Below are 26,984 nucleotides of genomic sequence, written 5' to 3'. Positions count from 1 at the left end.
TAGATATTTATACAAGACCAATAAATCCAAATAATATTTTCTAGCTAGTCTTTTTGGATAAGATCCTACATCATTACAGTAATACTCTTAAACATAACTACAGTCTATAACTTCAAAACTTTCTCATCATCAACAACAGCATCTGGCCCATTGGGTGCACTAACTGAACCAAAAGGTGCGAATGAAGTACTAATTTGAAATTCTTAAATCTTCAAACGAAAAAAGAGAGATATGTCATTGAGCCACTATGTGGGTAAGACTCAAGCCCGACTTCGTTTCTCTTTCTCGCTTGCATACGTACTATTTAGTCCTCAAACTATGCTATATTAAAAACCCTCCATACTGGCTAATAAAAAAAGAATGCTGAAATTAGAAATCCAGTTTTACCGAATGAAATCCGCACTCAACTGAAAAACTCGACCGTCTTTCTCCAAAATGAACAAACATAAACATGAATAGCGACTTCATTCAACGAAAACTGAATGTACATCCTGATCATGTCAATTCACCCCGTAAAACCCAAACACTGAGGGTAGGAGAATGTTTTCTCTTAGTAGGCAATCAACATGAGAAAGTAACTAGCTAACTGTAAAGCTTACTTTGGACATTTCAACACGACATTCTATACCAGATTTAGCAATAGACCTTGTAAATTTAGGAAGTGATGCAATAAAATAGATTTTGACGAGAATGAATATATAAACTGAAAGATCAGGAAATGAACGAGCAATTTCATTCCTATACGATCCAGCGGTAGCCAGAAGAGGTCATAGCAATAACCAGCAAGGAAATCAAAGTCCAGAGTTGGACTTGACACAGAATGGCAAATATTGTTTTAGTCTGAAAATGAAAATAAAACAGTTTAAGTTCGAATAATTGACAAACCTTAAATTGTAATCTAAACACCGCATAATGTGATGTTTCTTGCAGCAGAAACATCTTACACACAAATTCAAAATTAATATATGGATATAAGCTTCTCAATGCAGGTTAAATAAAGGAAACAGACTAGATATCAAAGGCCACTTGCTTAGAAAAACCTACTAACCCTGCAAGAAGCAGCAACAATAAACAAAATACTGCTATAAATTCCTGAATATAACCCATCCTGAAAATTTAGCAATCTTGAATGTTAAGGACATACGGCAATTAATTAAGCCATAATTATACTGCTTCTTATTTTTCAAACCTTTCTAAATCTTTCATTTTTCAAAAAAAAATTTAAAAAAAAGAAAAGAAAGTAGATGTGCATAAATTACAATTATGACTAGATTGAAATCACAAAAGTGTCAACTTTTGAATTGCTGTCACCTTGGCTTCTCATGACCTTGGAAGGGATCTAAGATTTTTTCTCACAAGATCCGTGTTAGCATATGATTTACCTAAACTTTTTAAACTATTAACAATGTCAGCAAATCTAGTAAACATAGCAGTTATGGATTCATTTGGTTCCATTTTAAACAATTCATATTTATGTACTAGCATGTTTATTTTAGATTCTTTTACTTAATTGGTACCCTCATGGGTAACCTCAAGTCCATCCCATATTTCCTTGGCAAAAATACAAGTAGAGATTCTATTAGACTCATTTGGATCTAATGCACAATATAAAACATTCATTGCTTTGGCATTTAATTGTGCTAACTTCCTATCATTGTCATTCCAATCTCTCTCAGATTTGGGGATGATTTCATTATCTATTATGTGCTTGGGAATATGTGGTCCATTTATAATTATGCTCCAAATGTCATAGTCTTGTGCTTGAATGAAAATTCTCATTCTTGCTTTCCAATAGGTATAATTTGTTCCATTGAACAAAGAGAGCCTATTGGTGGATTGGCCTTCAGCTAGAGAAGATCCAAAGGAGGTTGCCATCTAATATTTTACTCTTAACGGTTAGGTCAAATAAAGCTAGAGCACCTACTCTGATACCAGTTGTTAAGATCAAGCGCTACCATTACACCAAAATTCGCAGGTGTTAGTGAAGGCGCAACTATATTTCCTTAAACCGCACCAAAAGACAGCGCCACGAGTCAACTTCGACCAGGCCTCGCCCACCTGGACTCCGATCAGGCCTCGCCCACCTGGACTCCAACCAGGCCTCGCCATGGGCTTAGTGACTCCCCACGCCCTTTTTACGTGGCAGAGTATGTCCCACCTACTAACCAGTGCATCTACGTTGGCAGGCTGCAAGACTGACTCGGCCTTTCTAGCCTCCGCCAACGTTGACTCGGTCCCTCAAGCCTCCGCCAACAGATGTGCATAAATTACAATTATGACTAGATTGAAATCACAAAAGTTTCAAATCTTTCTTCGCTCACAATAACTTTTAAACTTTCTAAAAGCCATTGTCAAAAAACTGAAAATATAAGATCAATACAAGATGGAAAAAATCGAGAAGCAACAAAAAAAAAACTCACCTGTTAGCTAGAATAGCTAATATCTACCACCCTTTCTGCGAAGTACTTGTTTTCTTTATGTGCAAAAATGTTAAAATTTGCACATGCAACATATTCAATAAGTTTCATGGTATATCTAATACCTTGCCATGAATATAGAGCCATATAAAACAAGGTTTGCCTCATGGACGAGCTTTTAACAGGTAAAGAGCCATGTATAAAGATAGAGTCAGACTAAGTGATCAACGGAAAGAAAGAAATAAACAACTGTAGTGTGCTTGGTTATTTTCTTTGTTTTTTATTTTTTTTCCTTCTTTTTTTCCCTGAGAACTTGCATGGGAGGAAGCTTAGCACAAATCAGCCAAGTGCAGGATTCTGACCCACGTCACTTGTATTAAACACCCAGTGGCTTTAACAACTGAGCCAGTTGGTATCCTCAAAATGTTCACAGTTTGAAACAATGTCTAGTGCCATTTGAATCATACTATCCTTACAATAAATTGTTCTGTATAGCAAAACTATAATTCAAAACTGGCTGAGCAGTTGCTTAGGTTCTACAGATATATGATATCTTCCCATGTTAGGGGCATGCAAACCAAACAGAGTACTCTTAATATCTTCAACTAAAACAGTGGGAAAAGAATATTTTCATTTCATTCGCCCTCCAGCAAGCTAAATCCAATCCATTTCCCTCATGGCACCTCTGAAATTCAAGGATTTTGCTCTTCACTTGTTGTACAAAGCTCCTGGGAAGGATTGGCATCAGATCTAAGCTCGGAATCACTATCAGATGTTTCAGTAACCTTTTCTTCTTGCATCTCAGTATCAGTGTTTGGGGTATTTTCATCAGCCTCTGCATCAGTCATTTCTTCATCGCCATCACCTGCCACAGTTTCAACTCCATTTGGGACTGGATCAGTTTGACCGCAGGGCACCTCACTTGCCTTATCAGGTTCATCTGGTTTCTGGACCACTTCAGTGGGGTATGGGTCGGTGCACATGGTGAGGGTAGATGTCACCAGCAAATTCTGCATTAGAAAGAAGATGAGTACACTCCAAATTTTTAATTAAAAAAAATGAAGAAAATCACCTATAATGCAACATTAAACTACTCAGATAACAATATCACAAGCATTTTATTCAAATAAAAACAGATAATTTCTCATGCTCAAAGTGATTGAAAAAAATGAGGGTAGACTTTTTACCGTCTCAGGTGAAGGCAAAAAGGGTAAAACAACCAGGCCTTATGTTTCAGAAGGTAAACATGTGACATACTTGTAATATTGACACATCAAACATGCTGAGTATACAAAATTGAATTTCCATTTGCAAGTTTGGAATAGGGAGCGGGAGCGGGAGAGAGAGAGAGAGAGCGCAGTCAGGAGTGGAGGAACAGGAAATTTTATTTCTCCACTCCTGACTGTGAATAACAATGCAGAAAAAGAAAGGTGGAGAAATAAAATTTCCTGTTCCTCCACTCCTGACTGCGCTCTCTCTCTCTCTCCCGCTCCCTAATTCCCTAATCCAATTAGAGCCAAGTTGGCATTGTTCAGTTCATAGCACTAAGCCCAAGGGGAGGCTATTGGTAGTACCTAGACCAGTTTGTACGCAACTATACCAATGTGGGTTCATAGGCCAAGGGATAAGCACCGAGGTAATCCCTTGTTGAGCCAACCACACTAGTATAGGGAACTGGGCATAGCCAGAATGGCTGGCTAATCGCCTAGTAGTGCTATGCATGAAGGTATAATGTTCAGACTTTAGACTCTTTATATTATGTTTTTTACATATGATTCATAGACTAAGGATACTACAACATGGTCTGAAAAGCCTGTCTTAGATTATTATTATGCTGTTTAAAACTGAAGTCATTAGGAAGACTGTTTGGTATACCCATCTTATATTCGGTTGAGCTGAAGTCATTGGGAAGACCGTGTTGCCCGTTTGCCCATTGATGCCAGGATGGCGAGTAGGGTGTTAGGGTGTTTTGGTCGATTCTGAGATGGACTCATGATGAAAGCTCAATAAGAACAAGATTGAAGGGAAATTGAAAATGGTCGAATCTGAGATGGACTTGATGATTAAGTTTTAAATAGTATAAGAAATAATCAGATTGATAGGTCTAGACTGTTCCCGGGATGGGAATAGTGCTCTGAGTCCTAGAATCATAAGTAAATGATCATAACATGCATGGATTAAAATGCATAACATTATAAGGTCAAGCATAGACACTATCATTTAGCCGATTATGGAAAATACTTCCATAAGCCCAGGTTCCACTAATATTAAAAATTTTAATCATATTTAGAATAGAAAATATGAGTCTTCTACCAGGATGAATATTAAGGAGAATTCCGAATACAGAATTCCAATCTAAAGAAAATAAAGAATTTAGAAGTTGGTACTTCAATAGTTTTAATGCAACTGAGTTAGAATATTATAAAACTCGGTATTATATAGAATTAGAAGCCAAACAGAACATCGAATACTTTGTTCCATGGTTTATTAAATTCCATAAAGAAGAACAAAAAGCAAAATTAACGCTAGAATATTTTCCAAAGGAAGAAGAAACAGAAGAAGTAGAAAATAATTCTATAAAGGGTTTTAAATTACAAAACTTTATAACTCTGAAACTATAGAAAGTTTTGGGATTAACCCAGATAAAAGATCAAGAAAAGAAGAATTAATTAAAGCAATTCTGAATAATAACTCAGAATCAGAAAATCTAAGAAATATTAACTTTGATGAATATTCAAACTTCAAAGGAATCAGATCAAGAAAAACTTGAGTCTAGATTAAATTTTGAATCTGAATTAGTCAAAATGGTTTAGAATTTTGAAAATAACTCGGGGAATTCCAATCAACTATCAGAAATAAACGCTGATAGCATATTGGATATGAAGATAAAAGAATTAAATGTACTGAAAAATAGTCAAGAAGAAAAGATAGAAAGTCAGGATCAAGTTTTTCAAATAGGAGAAAAACCTGTGTCAATAAATGAATTGAAACAGGAGATTAATCAGTTAAAAACAGAAATAATTCTATTAAAATCAGAACACAAACAAATTCATTCTAAATTGATAGAAAATTCTAAACCAGTAGAAAATAATCTACCTAGTTATATAAATATACTAAACCAAATAAGATATCAAAAATGGAATATAAGAATTAACATTGTTATAAAAGACAATTTAATAGATAGTGGTGCAGATTTAAATTGTAGCCAAGATGGAATAATCCCTACAAATTATTTTGAAAAAGCGGTGCAGGCATTAACTATAGCCGATGGAAATAAATTAGATATCAAATATAAGATATCAGAAGCATATGTTTGCAATATGGAGGTATGCATACAAACCTCATTTATATTAGTAAAAAATTTAAATCAATCTGTTATACTAGGAACACCTTTCCTAAATAAAATTATGCCTATAATAAAAATAAACAATAATAGAATTTATTCCATAAAACAAGGAAAAGAAATAATATTTTCTTTCATAACAAAACCACAAACAAAAGTTATCAATGAAATAATAAATATTCTTATTAAAAAGGAAAGACAATTAAATTTCCTTCAGAACGAAGTCAATATCTTTAGTATTGAAAAGAAATTGCAAGATCCTTATTTAATACAAAAAATTAGGGATCTAAAAAAATTTATTAAAGAAGTATGCAATGAATTACCTAATGCATTTTGGACAAGGAAAAAACATATTGTATCCTTGCCATATGAAGATTCCTTTAATGAAAGGAACATTCCAACAAAACCCAGACCTACACAAATGAATCAAGAATATCTTAATTTATGCAAAAAAGAAATAGATACACTCCTAAATAGGGGACTAATTAGAAAGTCTCAATTTCCATAGAGTTGTACTGCATTTTATGCGAATAAAAATGCAAAAAAAGAAAGAGTACCTAGATTAGTTATTAATTATAAACCCTTAAATAAGGTGTTAAAATGGATAAGATATCCATTACCCAGTAAGAAAGACTTATTGAATAGGCTGAGTCAAGCACTAATATTTTCAAAATTTGATTTAAAATCAGGATATTGGCAGATTCAAATAGATAAAACTGACATATATAAAACAGCTTTTACAGTACCATTTAGATATTACGAATGGAACGTAATGCCCTTTGGATTAAAAAATGCTCCATCAGAATTTCAAAGTATAATGAATGAAATATTCAATCCATTTTCTCAATTTATTATTACATACGTTGATGATGTATTAGTGTTCTCTGCATCCATAGAACAGCATATCAAACATTTGAAAACTTTCAAAATGATAACCATAAAAAATGGTTAAACAATATCTGCTAAGAAAATAAAGTTATTTCAGACCAAAATAAGATTTTTTAAGTCATTATATAAATCAAGAAAAAATAATTTCTATAGAAAGAAGCATTGAATTTGCATCTAAATTTTCAGATGAGATCTTAGACACAAAGCAGCTTCAGAGATTTTTAGGAAGTCTTAATTATGCATCTGATTATTATAAAGATTTAGCCAAGGATACTGCAATCCTATATAAAAAGTTAAATAAAGAATCTGTACCTTGAAGTCAGCAGCATACTGACAAGGTAAGGCAAATTAAGTCAAAGGTAAAAAATTTATCTTGTTTATCTTTACCAAATTCTAATTGGTTTAAGATTGTAAGAACTGATGCATCAGACATTGGTTTTGAAGGAATCTTAAAATAATTAGACCCAAATCTCAATAAAGAGATATTGATAAGATTTGTCTCTGAGAAATGGAATCCTACCCAAAAAAATATTCAACAATAGAAAGTGAAATGTCTTCAATTGTTAAATGCATTTCTAAATTTCAAAGTGATCTGTTAAATCAACAATTTTTGTTGAGGGTAGACAGCAGTGCAGTTAAACAGATTATACAAAAAGATGTTAAGAATTTAGTATCCAAGCAAATATTTGTTGGATGGGAGGCACAATTGTCTGTTTTTGATTTTGAAATAAAATATATTAAGTTTTGAAGAAAATTCTCTTCCTAATTTTCTAACCAGAGAATTTTTGCACCCACCCCTTCCTCCGATGCCGGCTATCGATCTGGAGATGCAGGAAATACAATTTTGAGTGCTGTCAGCTCATATAGATTTCCATCCAGAGAGAAGATGCCGGCTATGAGGAACTTACAGTAATCGAGGCAGAAATTCTGCTCAATATGATAGGGGACGCAGTGCCAATGCACTAACCATGAGTTCAGAAAATATTCTCATTTGGGACACAGTGCCAATGCACTTTCCATTAGAATTCCATAATTGGTGAATTTGGCATCCTATCTCAAAAGAGACCAGAAGAAGGATGACCAATCACAGCAAATTGATATCGCAAAAAATTGCTTTGCAGCCAACTTCATCGTCCAGCGCTACGATGAAGGAAGTACTACAGAAAAATCTTCTAGACAGTACTTATTTGGAGAAGAAATCCGAACAAGTAATTATGTACCTAGATCATAATGATGATTTCAATGATCCATGGTTCATACGTCAAAAATATTTTAGCGAAATGGGTTATCCTTCATGTGAAGAAAAAAACAGAATAGTAATAGAGGCAATCTTACTCCATACTAATTCTGTTGAAATCAACCATAATTTCCATAACAATTCAATGAGAGGTGGCATCATCAATTTCAGTAGATATACTATTCATAGGGTAATCAGACCCAATGAATGGGGATTTGACCCAAATCAGAGCAAGCCATTTCAAAGAAACCAGTCTTGGTTTCTGTAGATCAATACAGACGTGCTACAGAAACCTCTTTGAGGCTGGTTTCATAAATGGTGGACCTACTTTGGGCTAGATCTAAATTTTTTTGTCCAAAAAAATATTTGAATATTTTGAAGACTGGGTAGATAATCATCCCACCATCAACAAATTGACAGATGATAATATCTCTTCTAAGTTATGTCCCATGATGTTTATTATTAAAAACAGAACTCTATGGATATGAACATGGGTCCTATCTGCAGAACTTGAAGCCAGAAAAAATATTTCCGTGCTTAAAAGAAAGTTTTTATATAAGTGGTGGCTGGGCATGCCCAGAGAAAAATATAATGATATAATCACCACTTTAAAAACTAATTAAATTTCTTATGAGAGCATGAATGAACATGCCATATCTCAGCAATCAGCTGATCTTAATGATAATTATTTTGTTAATCTAAAAAATAAGTTCTCCCGAAAGTATCCTTACTGCACCGAAGAAGAAATCATGGTCAAATGCTTTGACCACATGAAACAGCAATTTTACTGCACATTCGAGGCCAATCCAATTGCAAATGCCTCCATAAAATCTATTGAATCAAGGACTTCGTCTTCATCAACTCTAGAAGACCAGAACAAGTACAGATGTTTAGCAGGAGAATTTCAAGATTCCTATGTAGAAGATACAGTCCTTTCACATAGAGGACAGGACAAAAGCCATCTGGCAAAGGATTCTTGCCAGCAGACCTCGCAAGGAGCGGTCAAATCAAGACTAGAAGATAAAGGTAAAAAGCCTGCCCATTCAGACTGATCAGATTAACATCAACAAACTAAGCCATGTGATCAGCCAAATCACTAGCTGAGTCACCAAACACCATCCAGAAGGAATACACTTTCGGCAGAAGGAATCCACTTTTGGCAAGCTTCATCCAGAAGTAATCAGCTTTCGGCCACACTAGGTACCAATTATGGTCACATCAACTTTAATAAAGTTGCTTTATTCTACATTAACCTTATGCCAGCGCACAACTTCGGACGGAGGAAGACTCCCTCCAGCAAAGGAATCTACTTTTCATAAAGCTACTTTAATAAAGAAGCTTTATGTCGACGTCAGCTTTCTTCAGGCGAAAGAAATCACTCCAGCTAAAGAAAAAAGAATCAGCTTTTTGAAAAGTCACTTTTTGTAAAAGCAATATGCTTTACTTTATAAAAAGCAAATTGCTTTAAGTCTTTTCCTTTTTTTTTAGTCTTGTCATTCGTTTACCTATCAACCATGAGCAGCAGAGCTAACTTTCGGACTCCAAGAATGCTTGGAAGCCAACTTTGTTTTTCTGCTATTTAAGGGGACAACCTCTCCCTTGTTAAGGCAGAAGCTTCAACCTTTGGAGAAATAAAATTTCTTGTTCCTCCACTCCTGATTGCATTCTCTCCCGCTCCCGCTCCTTAATTGGTATCAGAGCCAAGTTGGTTTCTAAGCATTCTTGGAGTCTGAAAATTAGCTCTGTCGCTCATGGCCGACAGGTAAAAGAATGACAAGACTAAAAAAAAAAGAAAAAGACTTAAAGCAATTTGTTTTTTATAAAGTAAAGCATCTTGCTTTTACAAAAATCAACTTTTCAAAAAGTTGATTCCTTTTTCTCTGGCTGGAGTGATTTCTTCCGCCTGAAAAAAAGCTAACATCGATATAAAGCTCCTTTATCAAAGTAGCTTTATGGAAAGTAGATTCCTTTGCTGTGCTGGCATAAGGATGATGTAGACTAAAGCAACTTTATTAAAGTTGATGTGACCATAATTGGTGTGCCTATCGTGAAAGAAAGTTGATTCCTTCTGGATGAAGCTTGCCGAATGTGGATTCCTTCTGCTAAAAAGTGGATTCCTTCTGGATGGTATTTGGTGACTCAGCTAGTGATTTGGCTGATCACATGGCTTGGTCTGCTGATATTAATCTGATCAGTCTGAATGAGCAGACTTTGTCTATCCTCTAGTCTTGATTTGACTGCCCTTTACAAAGTCTGCTAGCAAAAATTCTTTGCCAGATGGCTTCTGTCCTGTCCTCTGTGTGAAAGGACTGTGTATCTTCTGCATAGGAATCTTGAGATTTTCCTACTAAACATCTGTACTTGTTGTGGTCTTCTGAAGTTGATGAAGACGAAGTCCTTGATTCAGTAGATTTCATGGAGGCATTTGCAATTGGATTGGCCTCGAATGTGCAGTAAAATTGCTGCTTCATGTGGTCAAGGCATTTGACCATGATTTCTTCTTCGGTGCAGTGAGGATGCTTCCGGAAGAACTTATTTTTTAGATTAACAAAATAACTATTATTAAGATCAGCTGATTGCTGAGATATGGCATGTTCATTCATGCTCTTATAAGAAATTAAATTAGTTTTTATAGTGATGATTATATCATTATATTTTTCTCTGGGCATGCGCCCAGCCACCACTTATATAAAAACTTTCTTTTAAGCACAGGAAGATTTTTTCTGGCTTCAAGTTCTGCGGATTTGACCCATTTCCATATCCATGGAATTATGTTTTCAATAATAAACATTATGAGACGTAAGTCAGAAGAGATATTATCATCCATCAATTTATTGATGGTAGGATGATTATCCACCCAGTCTTCAATATATTCAAATATTTCTTTGAGCAAAAAACTTAAATCTGGCCCAAAGTAGGTCCACCATTTATGAAACCAGCCTGAAAGAGGCTTCTGTAGCACATCTGTATTAACCTGCAGAAACCAAGACTGTTTTCTCTTGAGATTCTCATAATAAAACATGTTAGTAAAACTTTGGACATAGTCCCAAACTCCCAGTAATTAGCTAGGACTATCTGCCCATTTACATGAAATGGCTTTCTCTAAATTTGGGTCAAGTCCCCATTCATTGGGTCTGATTACCCTATGAATAGTGCATCTGCTGAAATTGATGATGCCACTTCTCATTGAATTATTATGAAAATTATGATTGATTGCAACAGAATTAGTATGGAGTAAGATTGTCTCCATTACTATTCTGTTTTTTCGCCAAAATATTTTTGACATATGAACCATGGATCATTCAAGTCATCATTATAATCTAGGTACATACTTATCTGTTCGGATTTCTTCTCCAAATAAGTACTGTCCAGAAGATTTTTCCGTAGTACTTAATCGTAGGGCTGGACAATGAAATTGGCTGCAAAGCAATTCCTTGCGACAACATCAATTTGCTGTGATCGGTCATCCTTCTTCTGATCCCTTTTGAGATAGGATGCCAAAATCCACCATTTATGGAATTCTAATGGAAAGTGCATTGGCAATGCGTCCCTTGCTCAAATGAGAGAACATTTTCTGAACTTATGGGAAGTGCATTGGCACTGCATCCCTTGCCATATCGAGCAGAATTTCTGCCTCAATTACTATAACTTCCTCGTAGAGGAATCATCCTTGCAAAAATTCTCTGGTTATAAAATCAAAAAGAAAATTTTCTTCAGACTTGATATATTGTATTCCAAAATCAAAAACAGATAATTGTGCCTGCCATCTAACAAATATTTGCTTAGATACTAAATTCTTAACATCCTTTTGTATAATCTGTTTAACTCCACTGCAATCTATCCTCAACAAAAATTGTTGATTTAATAGATCACTTTGAAATTAAAAAATGCATTTAACAATTGAAGACATTTCCCTTTTTATTGTTGAATATTTTTTTAGGTAGGATTCCATTTATCAGAAACAAATCTTACCAATATCTCTTTATTGAGATTTGGGTCTAATTGCCTTAAGATTCCTCCAAAACCAATGTCTGATACATCAGTTTCTATAATCTTAAACCAATTAGAATTTGGTAAAGATAAATAAGGTAAATTTTTTACCTTTGACTTAATTTGCCTTATCTTGTCAGTATGCTGCTGACTCCAAAGTGCAGATTCTTTATTTAACCTTTTATACAAGATTGCAGTATCCTTGGCTAAATCTTTATAATAATCAGACACATAATTAAGACTTCCTAAAAATCTCTGAAGCTGCTTTGTCTAAGATCTCATCTGAAAACTTAGATGCAAATTCAATGCTTCTTTCTATGGGAATTATTTTTTCTTGATTTATATAATGACCTAAAAATTTTATTTTGGTCTGAAATAACTTTATTTTCTTAGCAAATATTGCTAAACCATTTTTTATGGTTATCATTTTGAAAGTTTTCAAATGTTTGATATGTTGTTCTATGGATGCAGAGAACACTAATACATCATCAATGTATGTAATAATAAATTAAAAAAATGGATTGAATATTTCATTCATTATGCTTTGAAATTTTGATGGAGCATTTTTTAATCCAAAGGGCATTACGTTCCATTCGTAATGTCCAAATAATACTATAAAAGCTATTTTATATCTGTTAGTTTAAAAATATTAGTGCTTGACTCAGCCTATCCAATAAGTCTTTCTTATTGGGTAATGGATATCTTATATATTTTAACACCTTATTTAAGGGTTTATAATTAATAACTAATCTAGGTACTCTTTTTTTTCTGCATTTTTATTCACATAAAATGCAGTACAACTCCATGAGGATTGAGACTTTCTAATTAGTCCTCTATTTAGGAGTGTATCTATTTCTTTTTTGCATAAATCAAGATATTCTTAATTCATTTGAGTAGGTCTGGCTTTTGTTGGAATGTTCCTTTCATTAAAGGAATCTTCATTTGACAAGGATACAATATGTTTTTTCCTTTTCCAAAATGCATTAGGTAATTTATTACATCTTTTAATGAATTACTTTTCTAGATCCCTAATTTTTTTATTAAATAGGGATCTTGTAATTTCTTTTCAATACTAAAGATATTGACTTCGTTCTGAAGGAAATTTAATCGTCTTTCCTTTTTAATAAGAATATTTCTTATTTCAATGATAACTTTTGTTTGTGGTTTTGTTATGAAAGAAAATATTATTTCTTTTTCTTGTTTTATGAAATAAATTCCATTATTATCTATTTTTATCATAGGCATAATTTTATTTAGGAAAGGTGTTCCTAGTATAACAGATTGATTTAATTTTTTTACTACTATAAATGAGGTTTGTATGCATACCTCCATATTGCAAACATATGCTTCTGATATCTTATATTTGATATCTAATTTATTTCCATCGACTGCAGTTAATGTTGCACCGTATTTTCAAAATAATTTGTAGGGATTATTCCCTCTTGGATACAATTTAAATCTGCACCATCTATTAGTGCAGTTATGTTTTCTAAAATTAAATTGTCTTTTATAACAATATTAATTCTTATATTCCATTTTTGATATCTTATTTGGTTTAGTATTATTTATATAACCAAGTAGATTATTTTCTACTAATTTAGAATTTTCTGTCAATTTAGAATGAATCTGTTTGTGTTCTGATTTTAACAGAATTATTTTTATTTTTAACTGATTTATCTCCTGTTTCAATTCATCTATTGACACAGGTTTTTCTCCTATTTGAGAAACTTGATCCTGACTTTCTATCTTTCTTCTTGACTATTTGTCAGTACATTTAATTCTTTTATCTTCATATCCAATATGCTGTCAGTGTTTATTTCTGATAGTTGATTGGAATTCCCTGAGTTATTTCCAAAATTCTGAATCATTTTGACTAATTAGGATTCAAAATTTAATCTAGACTCAAGTTTTTCTTGATCTGATTCCTTTGAAGTTTGAATATTCATCAAAGTTAATATTTCTTAGATTTTCTGATTCTAAGTTATTATTCAGAATTATTTTAATTAATTCTTCTTTTCTTGATCTATTATCAGGATTAATCCCAAAACTTTCTATAGTTTCAGAGTAAGAGTTTTGTAATTTAAAACCCTTTATAGAATTATTTTCTACTTCTATTTCTTCTTCCTTTGGGAAAGATTCTAGCATTAATTTTGCTTTTTGTTCTTCTTTATGGTATTTAATAAACCAGGGAACAAAGTATTCTATGTTCTGTTTGGCTTCTAATTCCATATAATACCGAGTTTTATAATATTCTAACTCAGTTGCATTAAAACTATTGAAGTACCAACTTCTAAATTCTTTATTTTCTTTAGATTGGAATTCTGTATTCAGAATTCTCCGTAATATTCCTCCTTATTCTGAATATGATTAAAATTTTTAATATTAGTGGAACCTGGGCTTATGGAAGTATTCTCCATAATCGGCTAAATGATAGTATCTATGCATGACTTTATAATGTTATGGATTTTAATCCATTCATGTTATGATCATTTACTTATGATTCTAAGACTTAGAACACTATTTCCATCTCGGGTACAGTCTAGATCTATCAATCTGATTATTTCTTATACTATTTAAAACTTAATCATCAAGTCCATCTCGGATTCGACCATTTCCAGTTTTCCTTCAATCTTGTTCTTATTGAGCTTTTATCATGAATCCATCTCGAAATCGACCAAAACACCCTAACACCCTACTCACCATCCCGGCATCAACGGGCAAACAGGCAACACGGTCTTCCCAATGACTTCAGCTCAAATGAACATAAGATGGGTATACCAGACAGTCTTCCTAATGACTTCAGACAAGCTTTTCAGACCATGTTGTAGTATTCTTAGTCTATGAATCATATGTAAAAAACATAATATAAAGAGGCTAAAGTCTGAACATTATACCTTCATGCATAGCACTACTAGGTGATTAGCCAGCCATTCTGGCTATGCCCAGTTCCCTACACTAGTGTGGTTGGCTCAACAAGGGATTACCTCAGCGCTTATCCCTTGGCCTATGAACCCAGACTGGTATAGTTGCGTACAAACTGGCCTAGGGTACTACCAGTAGCCTTCCCTTGGGCTCAGCGCTATGAACTGAACAATGCCAACTTGGCTCTGATACCAACTAGGGAGTTGCATTACTCTAGATAAGAAGGTATCCTTATACCATCTAAAATGCATTAAAGTTGGGCATTTTAGATTCATTAACAAAGATTTAGTTCTATCGATTACTGATATTTCATAACCTAACCAATTCTGTGCTATTGCAAGCACAGTGTATATACTGCATCTTGTTCAGTAATCTGTACTCTACTGCTTCCTGGTTGGGTTGGTTCAATTTTTATTTTTTGATGATTTAAAATTTCATTTCTTTATTCCTTAGTAAGATAATTTTGCCACCAGCCTCTTAGCTGTCCTGCAAATCCAGTTGTAATGAACTGAGCTATTTGATGGTTTGCATTACCAGTTTGATGACAAACAGTGGCATACATCATCATTCTGTGTATGACATCTATTATTTGTTTGTCACTCATCCTATCTATGTTCCATTCATAGATGTGTCTTCTTGAATAGGAATTTTGAATAAAAGGTTCATTTTCTTCAATAAGATCTGCTGGTGTTGGCCTTTTATAATAATATCTTGGTTCATATTGAACTTGGTTTATTTTAATTCCTGATAATTCATTCAATTCTGAACAATTATCAGATTCAAATTGGTTTAATTCTAATTATTACTTGAGTATAATTTTTATTTTTTATCAGAATTAGTTAGGAACAAATTGGCTCCAAAACTAATCTGTTCCCTTCGCATGAAGGATAACCCAAAGTGGTCAAACTTATTTTTGACCTATGAATTATGAATCATTCAGATTATTAACTTCATTATGAATCTAAAATGCCCAACCGCATTTTATATGGTATAAGGATACCTTCTTATCTAGAGTAATGCAACTCCCAGGATCCAGCTCAGAAGGTTGGAAAAGTAAATTTGTAGAAGGTTCACCATACTTATTTGCAGTAGTAAAAACTAGCCTGTGCCATTGACCAGTTTATTTTAATTGTTCTCCAAATTTGAGTTTATCACTCACAGACGAAAATCTGTTAAATGCTTTAGAGCTTAAGATAGCTACACATGGCTATAACTGTATTCCTAGATCAGAAGTTATAGCTTTGAGTCATAGAATTTACTATAAAACTCTAACTACTTTAGCACCTAGAATTAAAGAGGTGAATATTATAAAAGCCTATGTGTTCCAAGTGGCAATTAATACAGCACATTTCCTGCACCATGCCAACTCAAGTGACATGAACATAACTGCTATACCTAGGGTGCTAGTAAATTACAAATGCAATCAAATTTTCATAAGAAGAACACATGAGAAACTCTTATCTTCAAGCCAGTAAGTGTTCTTAAGAAACCAGACAAGAACTCTGCATCAAGAATATTTGAATCATAGTACATTCTATAATTTTATATGGCTGTAGCTCACTAAAATGCTTGCGAGAGAATACAAACGCAAAAACATCTTCTCATTTAACATTATTAGTAGTGCTAAGGAAGTGATTGTCAATAAACTTATATATATATATATATATATATATATATAGAGAGAGAGAGAGAGAGAGAGAGAGAGAATGGAGAGAAGACCCACACAAGGTAAGTTATCTAAGTCAAACACCTGGGGACGCACCGCCCAAGACTCAAACTCATAACCACTCCAAAGCAGAGTGGTGACTCCTAGGAAATTGACCAATTGAAGACTATCCATAAACATTAAACTGCTTAATCTATTTCAGCTGGCACAAATTCGAAGAGTTACTGAAAAGTTCAGATTTAAATTAAAATTGATATGCAAAGAAGGGATAATGTATGTCAAAGTTATTATACAAATTAACAAATGTTTAGAAATTACAAGCAGCTAGATGTACCTGTAGAGTCTATAACGTACAAAATAAAAGACTTTTTCCAGAACTATTGTGCATGTATCAACCTGCCAAAAGAGCTTCTGCTAACTAACCTTTTCCAAGGCCAATGCAAGCTTCGAGAGATTTGTATATGTGCCTTTTGGGTTCAGAAGAATCTGTTCCAAAAAAAACATTCAATTACGTAGGACCACAAATAACAAATGCTTGAAAAAATTGTTGCTGAGCACTTTGGGAGGATCGCTTACTTAGGTATGTGAGTTATTGAGGAGAAAGTTAAAATCAGCTTAAAGAGCATTAAAATAAGAAATGTTTCTTGAAAAGCAGAAAGAATCATGATGGTCAGAAGTTAAATAACCTCACAGAGTCTTTGCAGTGTAAACGGAGGACCTTCCACAAAACTTAATAGAGCTGCAAGCAAATGTTAAGAGCAGTGAACTCCCCTGTAGATAGCTAATATTACAAGGTGAATGTAGATGACTGGAATATCAGAAAAAATACTATGATGCATCAAGATATATCAACAATTGGCAGTCAGCCAACATAGTGATTCATTATAATATTCAAACACAAGTTAAATAAGGGGTTTGATGAGGAAGAGAAGATTGTAAAGTATGTAGACTTCAGTATCTGATGGTATCCAGAAAATCTGTTATCTGCAGTTTTAGCATACATCTTAGATGATATAAAGTCTTATTATATTACTAAGGACATATATTCGAGGGGTATGATAGCCATTCCTAACACTATATCTCCAAGAAGGATAAGTATTCGATATGAGAGATCCTAGGTCTAATGATCTAATGAATTTAGCAGTGATGTGCTAAGGTTACATTTAAGACCTAGGCTAAGAGAATTACAAAGAGAAAGGGGCCCCTTGTTCTAATCAGCCAATACGGCTTTACTACAAGTTGCTCGTCATTGATTATATTCTACATCTCTGAATATAATGTAGAGCACAAAAAGAGGTGGATCACATTTTTAATGTTATACCAAATTTCAGAAGCATAACAAAACATTAAATTGGAAATGTAAGCCAGGAGGATGGGAGAAGCATGAAAGCATGTCACAAGATGAAGCAGAACAGATGCTATGCAATAACTGTATACAAGCTTTTAACCTCTATCACAAAGTACACAACTTGTTAATAAAATCTAAAATTCAATCTCAAGCCTAAAATAGCTTCCACTAGTCAGTCTGACCTAAGAAGCTTCAAAAGAATAGAGTTGAATAGGTTTCAAAAGTATACCCTTAATGTATGATCAAGCAAATGAAACCATTTACCATCACTTATTCCACGGTAATGACTTTGAGAGTTTAAAATGCGAAGTCCCTTTGACTTCTCCCTTCCAATTACTGATGATGTCGAACCAACTAGAGATGGCCTACAAATGCATAGGTGGACCTAAAAAAGAGATTAGACAAGGGTTCAGGCCAAGAAATCACATTACCATCTTGTTACAGAAAACAGGACAATAAAGGTGACTTTTGGCGGTTGTGAGATTCAAGAAAGCACAAAAAATGTTTAGGCCTTTAGATGAGATACAACAAAGAACCAGTTTCTAAAGAGAACTTGTACTTGGAGGTGGTCCATAGTAGTCGTATAACTGAAACTCGGATCATATTTATATAGAAAACAAGAGCGAAGTAGGGTCTCTTTTCTTTTAGGGCAAAACAAAAGATTGAAGATAACCAAAGAGAGATCAAGAAGAGTGGGGAAAGAGAGAGAGAGAAGAAGGGTCATACGTAGCCTAAGGAAATCCTTTCTTCTTTCAAAACAAAAAATGTAAAATGATTTTTTGATCCAATTATAACAAAGCTTCCTATAGACTCTTCATGACATCTACAAATAACCATGGATCTTGAAAACAAGTAATCAATCTCCATATAGTCATCTAGGATCTCTCCTCAAAAAGTGAAATTCAAAATTCACACAATAAAAAAAAGGGGCATCCTAGCACACAAGGCTCCCGCCACTCTGAGGTATGGGGCAGCCTTACCCCCGCATGCAGAGAGGTTGTTTCCGTGTTTCAAACCCATGACACCTAGATTACAATGGAGAAACCCTACCATTGCGCCAAGGATTGCCCGCTTCCAAATTCACATAATCTTGTAGAAAAATACCTAAAACAGCTAAAGTTCAACTTGTGACAATTTTATTACATCCAAAGCGACAACATCTGATGTCGGACTCTTTCATATCAATCCTACTTAAAACAAGAATATAAAACCTACTTTAAGAAAAATAAATAAATGTCTCGAAATATAATACATAGTGGATAAACTATTTTTTTTATTTGCTATTATTCACTTCCAATATGCAGATCTTGTCCCACATATCTTCTTTATAACATGGCATCCTCATGCCCAACCATTGGATCTTCAAGGTTTGATGACGGACCAACTTCAGATCTTCTCATTCTCACAAAATCAATTAATTTTTCTAGTGTCCTTTTATTTAGGACTATGAAGCATTTGATCACTTGATTGACGGCATGAATTCATGAAATTACAAAATCAACAAGGAACACAACGTCAAAGTGCTTTGATACAATTACAGCCCTTGATTGACAGTAATCCATGCCTTCAAGAAATAGAAACTACTCAAAAACTACATGTTCATGGCTTTCAATCTTCTCCGAATTCTATAAGTACACGGTGCATCTTCAATTGTAATCCCTTGATGTTAGTGATTGTCACTTCATATGATTTTTCATGAATAAATCTTTAGTTCCAACATTTTTCATGAGAAAATGAGTCTTCACCAAGGATTTAAAAAAAGTGGGTAGGTACGGTACGGTCGGTATGGTACCATTCTGACATGAAATCAATCTAATACACAACCGAGAAAGGTACGAGTATTGAGACACCATAAGCATATGGAGTGGGACAAACTAGCTGTCGTGGCTAGTACAGGCAAGTACCAAGGCTAGTTCAACCGGTAACAAGCTTGTTCCGATCGAGAAATTTATTTTTAAGAAAAAGTGGTAAGCATGCTGGTTTGCCTCTTTATGTCCCATAAGCCACTTGGGGCGGCTTTTTGGTGCAACATGAAGCATGCAAGACAAATCAATCGTTGAACCTAGACTTCAAGGTTAAATATACAAATTGAAGAAGCAAATAGGTTGAAGATTCTCACACTACAAGAAGTTTTTTAATAAATTTTATTAATATGCAAATTCAACCAAAACCTCCATACAATGCATAAGAAGCATACAAAGGATAAAACCCTATTTGGGCATTAAACCCAGCATAATCATACTAGAAATAAACTATCCAACTTAGAAATAAAAGAAAACATGCTAAAATTATTCAAAAATTGAAATATGGAAATGATGCAAAACCTAATGCTGATTATAATGGAAATCAAAGGAATATTGAGTTGTTGAAGTTCCCGACTATGAATCCTTTGGGTCCTATGAATTGCAGGAAGCATGTCTTTAGGTGGTACAACAACTATGAGTGCCAAAAGCAAGAGCATATAATTGTTTAGCTAAGGGAAAAACTAAGAGACCTCATTCACATTTCCTGTGCATGGTAAAATGAAACTCAAAGGCTTATGGAGAAGAGTTCAGGAGAAAAATGCATCCTCATCGTTAGAAGTTTGATCGCCTCCTTTCACATTCATGTAAGAAAGAAGTTCACTTTTTCTTTCGATTCAATGTAGTGGTTCTTCTAAAAAGTTTCATTTTACAATGGGCAAGCGTTAAGAAAAGGGATGAACCCACTAAAATACAATTGTTCTTCTGGAAAGTTTGTTGGTTGATGCATTGATCCGTGAACAACAGGCTCACTCTTTCTTTTGATTTCATACATAAATGTTTCCTATGCACCTTTCAATCATTTGTTTGCAATTAGTTGCCCTTAATAGTTTTTTTCTATATGAACTCATTAATACACTAGGTAGTTTGTTCTATATGCACTTAACAGTTTTTGTACTGCCATATCTTCTCATATTTAACATGATGAAAAGCACCTATCTTGAAACCAAACGGAATATAAATCAGATCAAGGAAAAAAAGAAAGAATAACAAAGCAAGAACCTAGATCTGATACCAAATTGATGTAGTACCAATTAGGATGGCCTACAAAGGCATAAGTGGCCATGAAAAGGATTAGACAAGGATTTAGGTCAAGAAATCACCGTGCAGTCCTCTTACATAAAACAAGGCAAAAAAGGTGCTTTGTGGTGATTATAAAATTCAATCATGCAAAACATAAGGTACTAGTCTGAAAAACAAGTTTCTGAAAAAATTTGTCCATTGGTGGTGATCCCTAGTAGTCCTATAACAGAAATTTGGATAACAGATTTGATATTTATATAGGAAACAAGAGTCAAGTAAGGTTTATAAGAGCAAAACATGAAAAATATTAGTAGAGATCGAAGTAATAGAACAAAAATCAAGAAGAGAGGGCGGGGGGACAGAGAGATAATAAGGACCAAACCTGGCTTAAAAAATATTCATTTTTCTTTGAAACAAATTGCTTATAGAGAATTTTGATCTAGCTAAAATAGGCCTTCTATAAACTCTTCATGACTTCGTCCACAAGCATGCAATGACTCTTGAAAAACCAGTAATCAATCTCTATATGGATGCCCAACATCTTTCATAAGAATGGAAAATAAAATGGCCAAAACTCAAATTTAACAACATTATGACTTATCCATCTCAACCTATCCCAAAAAGTAGGAAACCTTCACATCAATTCTAGTTCAAACAGGACTCTAAAACATACTTCAAAAATTATCTAAAAAAAGTTTCAGAAATACAATAAATATATGATTAACTAATTTTTAGATCTCCATTAAATAAGAGAATCAAAATCATTAAGGAATTATCCAGATGTAATTTGACTGGGAGCCTAGAAATTTTCAACAAACTGATTGTAAATTTAGAAGGAGAATATAACCCACAAAGGGTTCTGAGTCTAGCCACGGATAGCACTAGGCAGCATCCAACATTCCAATATAAACTCTGAGTTGTGCAAGCATCTCCATCTCATATTTATCTTATGAGAATCCCACTTAATACTTGCAAGAGAAGGTATATCGGTGTTTTAAAATGCGATTACATATGCAGGTTCAATCATGTTGCCTGTGCCGTTACTATATGCAGTCATACCACATATCGATTGAAAAGGCAGCCTATTCAGCATCATGAGGACATATAAGCAACCAGCTTAGGCTTAGCCTTGTGGGGCCAATTGTCGCCCACTCTCATATGGGTCCGTGTATATGAAGATTTAAGCTAATGGGTGAGTGGAATGTGGGTTTTGGGCAGGCTGGATGTGGATACTGAAAAGCTAATATTTAATTTTGTCATAAATATCACTATTATGTATTCACTAGGAAGCACTACTTGTTAGTTCTTATTATTGCAAATTTTGCTACAAAAGATTACTATCATTATTATTACTGAAAGTCTGAAACATATGTGCAGCCACATATGCAGCAGCATACCCCATACGTTCTTTGTGGTCCCTTGACCATTTGCATACCAGCCACATTTTCAAACACCAAGTGAATGGTATCCTTCATCCTTGCTTTCCAGATCAGAAAAGGAAAGAAGAAAACAAGTATGCTCTCCCTTGTTTTTCACTTTTCCACATTCTATTGAAGCCCAAATTAACAAAAGGGAGAGAGTAGAAAATGATCCAGTCTTCCCATGGGTTTAGATAATTGCCATCTTTAAATAGAAAGACACTGTACTGGCAAAATATTTATTCTTTTAGGGAAGAGAAACAAGAGAATGCACAACTTCAATATTAGGAGTATACTTATCAAGTTATATTAAAACTAGAAAAACTCTATTCATAAACAAAATAAAGATAATTGATCACAACAATCCTCACTCCTCACAAGTCGGCCCATGCCAAAATTCTATTGTACATATATAGTTCCAGATTGGAGACTGATAAGAATTGGTGCCATGAGTGAATCACAGGGCTCAATGTGCTGATTCTAACTTTATTAGGTTTTAGTGCTGTTTGACCTACATTTCATTTCACTTGTTATCCTGTCTGTTTTGAGCAAAACTTTTCCTGTAGTTTTTTTTATCTTTCCCTTCAAGGTTCCAGTACTTTTATTGCCTTTGTACAACTTGCTAAGCAAGTTTCCTCGCTGGTAATTTCACCAACTGATTTTGAATTCAGAAATCTCACAATTGCAAGAAGAAGATGAAAAGGACTCAAAATGCATAGCTTCATATGCCAAATGACCACAAGAAGGAGCGAAGAACTTAATCATGAGGAATAATAACAGATTTAAGACAACAATAATAAACAATCATCAAAAGTTGCATGGTTCCATTTAGTAGGCAATTCATTAAGCACGACTATTAAAGAAAAAGCTTATGAATGAAGAATAATGGCAAATTAAAGTTAAAGAAACAAAAAAAACCAAAAACAGTATAATCATAGTAAATCAGACACACAGATCCACAAGGATGATCATATTTTCAAGATATTATTTGGAGGGTTGATATCATGTTAAAGTGGGTCTTTTAATCATTCCAAATTATTAAGCAAATCCATGCATATAAAAAACAAAACTTTAAAAGGTAGGCAAACATCAAACAAACAAGAAACTACATCCTTGCAATTTAGACTACTATCATGAATCTAAAAGAGTAAGACATTTAAATTTTCCAGCAAACGATTTTGATATGCCTTATTCAAGCATACTTGTCAAATTGAATGTTCCTCAAAAGAAATTCAAAGACAAGTACATTGATGAACTTGCTGTGGTTGCAAGCTCCCCCATCTTTCATCCCCTTTTCCCCTCTTTTCCTCCCTCACCACTTTTCTATGGTCTTCTTCCCTTCTAAAAGGCACTCACCTTAAAACTGTTTATTATCCATAGTATTTCTTAGTCAGGTGTTGCACACTGAATTAGGCATGGTAGAGGGGAGTAAGCAGTAAAGCTTCTTCCAAAGTGATCGTATCGCATTTCAAGACCAAACCACTATACAAAATGGAAGGAGAGCATGGCTGTATATGATGAAACCACTCACGTTTTTCAAGCCACCTATGCCCCTTCAACCATTTCTCTTTCTTCCCCTCATGATAGCAACACTTACTCTTCATTACACATTAGAGCCACAAGTATTGATGGGCTGATGAATTAACATGGATAATAATCATCTTAGATGTGTTGGGATATGAATATAGATTGGGTAGTATGGCTGTTTGCTAGTGTTTGAGAAAATTATCAGGAAAATGCATGTTTACATGGCTTCTATATTCCTTGATGCTTACTTATTGGTTGATCAAATGCTTCTATTTCTATTTTGCATGGAAGTCAACTGACCTGTACTTATTGCATGATGAAATTCCACATGAATTTTTGTCATATATTATTTTGAACTATTTGATTAGCATTGATCAAATGTACTGATTTGCAATGCATGAATGCAATCAATGCTATATAGGATGATAAAGTAACTTGATATACATAGAACTTCCATCTTATCTTTTGTTTAAGACTTAACATTTGGCATTATACAAGTTTAGATCTCTAGGTTAGGTATAACAGCCATAATTTAGATTTGTATAAGGTCTGCAAAACTAGTATCAGGAACCATACTGGCATGCTACAGGTTTGGCATGGTACGATAGGTCATAGCATCCCGTACCAAGGCAGGCTCTCAACGCATTTTTCTCACTCCTAATCACAGTACCGCTAGAAACTAGGCAATACTGGATGGTTTCATTTGGATTGGACTGGAAAGGAGTGGTTCAGCTCATATACCAAACCAAAACCTAGTAACAATATTGGTACCTTACTGGTATGATATGGTATAGTTGATAAAATACGGTACGACAGACCTTGGCTTTGTAGGTTAGGTAGCACAATATGATTTGTAACTTGAAGTTCAACTTAGATTGAACAATATTTTCTTGATAACATAGGTGGTAGAAGTATGTGCCAACACCTTTTAGTACTCTCCATACATATTTAACTGCAACTTAGGCTTCTCAACCAAGAGTTCAATACATTGGGATGGATCCAGATAATCCTTGATATGACCATTCCCAAATGGATCTAAAATGTTTTTCATCAAACGAACTCAATCTAGCCATGCTAGCCAATAGCCTATGAATTATGTATGCATAAAAATTATAGCCTAAAAGAAAACCATGTCGAATTTGGGTCATGCTTGTCTTGGTCAGTACATAGCCTGATTGAGGCTTACAAGAGAAGACGAGAAAAACTAGCAAAGAGCATATTTTCCTCCCTTTATCAATTCAATCTTTCTTTTGTCAAGTTAATAAAAGAAATTATTTGGTATATACTATATACCTAAAAGATGCTTTTTCAATTATGAACATAATTTGTTGTAACTGTAAGTATATCGAAAGTCCAAAGAAAAACAAAAGGAAAGAGTTTCTATACAAAAGGCTAAGGAACAAAAGTAGCTTTAGCAGCTTGGAGTTAACTAATAATTTCTTGGACTATTATCAATCATGTGATCTCCAATATATTATGTTTGTAGTTATAATTGAGTAACTTTTATATTGCTTTATCTATGAATTTTTTTACATAACATTTCCAATAGTTTTTGTCTAGCACACTGAGATGCATATGCATTATAACTATTTTAATGAAAAATACAATACTACTGAGTATGGTTGCACAAGTTTTCTACATCATGACTATTAACCTTACTCTAAATTAGTAGACAAATGTTTCGTGAAGAACTATATCAATACTTAAAAGCGCATGAAAGAATTCATTGAATTAAGGAAAAGATAAAACAGAACTAAGTAGCTTCAAAGTGCATGATCAACAGCCAGAGTATCTATACCAACTATAAACTGGAGCCAACCTTGTGGTCTTCAGACGAATGCCCAGAACCCTATGCTTCAAAAGAATCTAGATTGGTCTCATCAAATAGGCAAAACAGGTATCTGGAAGGTAACCATTTCAGAATTCTGTTTCGGTTTGGAAAGCTGAAAGAGCAAAAATTGTACATGGAACCATGGTTCACCGTACTGGCCCGAACCAGATGGTACGGGGTGTACCATACCTACGAGTACGGTACCGGTGGCGTACCGACACTCGGTACGCCAAAAAAATTTCGTACCATACTGTACCGATATCATGCTAGTATGGTACTAGTATGAGATCCGGTACCGAGAGAGCGAATATTGCATAGAACACTTTGTTTTGGATGAGAATTATAACCATAGTACGCCATACTGGCCCCGTACCGGGCGGTACAGAACGTACCGTATCGTACCAGTTCGGTACTGGTACTCGATACGCAAAAAAAATTCCATACCCTACCATACCAATACTGTGCTAGTATGACATCGATACGGGGTCCGATACCGAGACGGCGAATATTGATTCTAACCAGGCTCTATAAGGCCAAGTTTGAATAGGAGTGTGGTTATATAACTCATCTATAACTAAGCTAAATAATTGAACGAAATGTTTGTAGTTTGCTTTTATTTATAAACACTAGTATCCAGGCCTGACCAGTCAATATAGAAGACCAAAAAAGGATGACTAATGAGCTGGTTGATTGATATACTGGATAAATTTAAAGTTCAAAAGCTTATCTTAACAAGTAAAAAAGTTGGAAAGCTTCTAGCCTTCAATTTTATATGAACATTTGATCAAAGCTTGAAATATTGAAAATATAGCTAAAAAAACAAACATGCAAAAACTCAACCGTAGAAACTAACATCAAATAATCATTTGATATATGCAGATATTACAAAATGTCTAACATTGCAAGGTGCTTGCTTAGTAGAATGCCCAACCGCTATGCCCAATGGACTTAAAGAACAGAATGACAAGAATGGCAGTCCAATTTTCTCACACTGCAATGATACAGAAGACTCAATATGTCATCTGTTGCTTATTCCTTCCACTAGCAACTGTTTTACCCATTTAGAAACCAAAAAAAAAAAGTCATACTTGACAGATCAATGGATTAAGGATGCATTTTCTCCAAATTACCTTCATCCAGCCATTTTACTAACTCTGGATATGTTTCGCCTGATAAAGAACTCTGTTGTGACTCAACACCACTGACCATTTGGGCTTCAGGGTATTCTACCAAAACCTTCATACGGGCAAGGATTAGAAACATCTAAATGGATATAGATCCTCTATTTAGAAGGAATAACTAAGTAGCAAATTAAAATCTAAAATTATCTTAGCATATCGTATCAACAGAAGT

The 26,984-nt window shown here is 34.2% G+C and overlaps 1 protein-coding gene across 2 annotated transcripts in view; it reads right to left on the bottom strand.

Moving 5' to 3' along the window:
- Positions 1-2,850: 2,850 nt before the first annotated feature.
- The window catches only part of LOC120103924 (uncharacterized), a 40,248-nt gene continuing 16,114 nt past the window's right edge, over positions 2,851-26,984 (bottom strand). The window contains exons 5-8 of one of the 2 annotated variants that reach the window (XM_088710260.2): positions 26,762-26,867; positions 17,150-17,202; positions 16,887-16,949; positions 2,851-3,427 (exon numbers count right to left, since the gene is read on the bottom strand). In XM_088710260.2, coding sequence (XP_088566386.2) covers positions 3,110-3,427; positions 16,887-16,949; positions 17,150-17,202; positions 26,762-26,867 — 540 coding nt within the window. In that variant the 3' untranslated portion in view covers positions 2,851-3,109. The remainder of the gene's footprint in view (positions 3,428-16,886; positions 16,950-17,149; positions 17,203-26,761; positions 26,868-26,984) is intronic. The other variant, XM_088710261.2, reaches the window with a different exon arrangement.

The sequence above is a fragment of the Phoenix dactylifera genome, chromosome 14 (assembly GCF_051530095.1).
Source record: "Phoenix dactylifera cultivar Ajwa chromosome 14, Ajwa_hap1_PhDact_Kaust_v1.1, whole genome shotgun sequence".
In the NCBI taxonomy this organism is placed as follows: Eukaryota; Viridiplantae; Streptophyta; class Magnoliopsida; order Arecales; family Arecaceae; genus Phoenix; species Phoenix dactylifera.
Note: the sequence above shows the minus strand (reverse complement) of the source record. Positions and strands in the feature narration are given on the sequence as shown.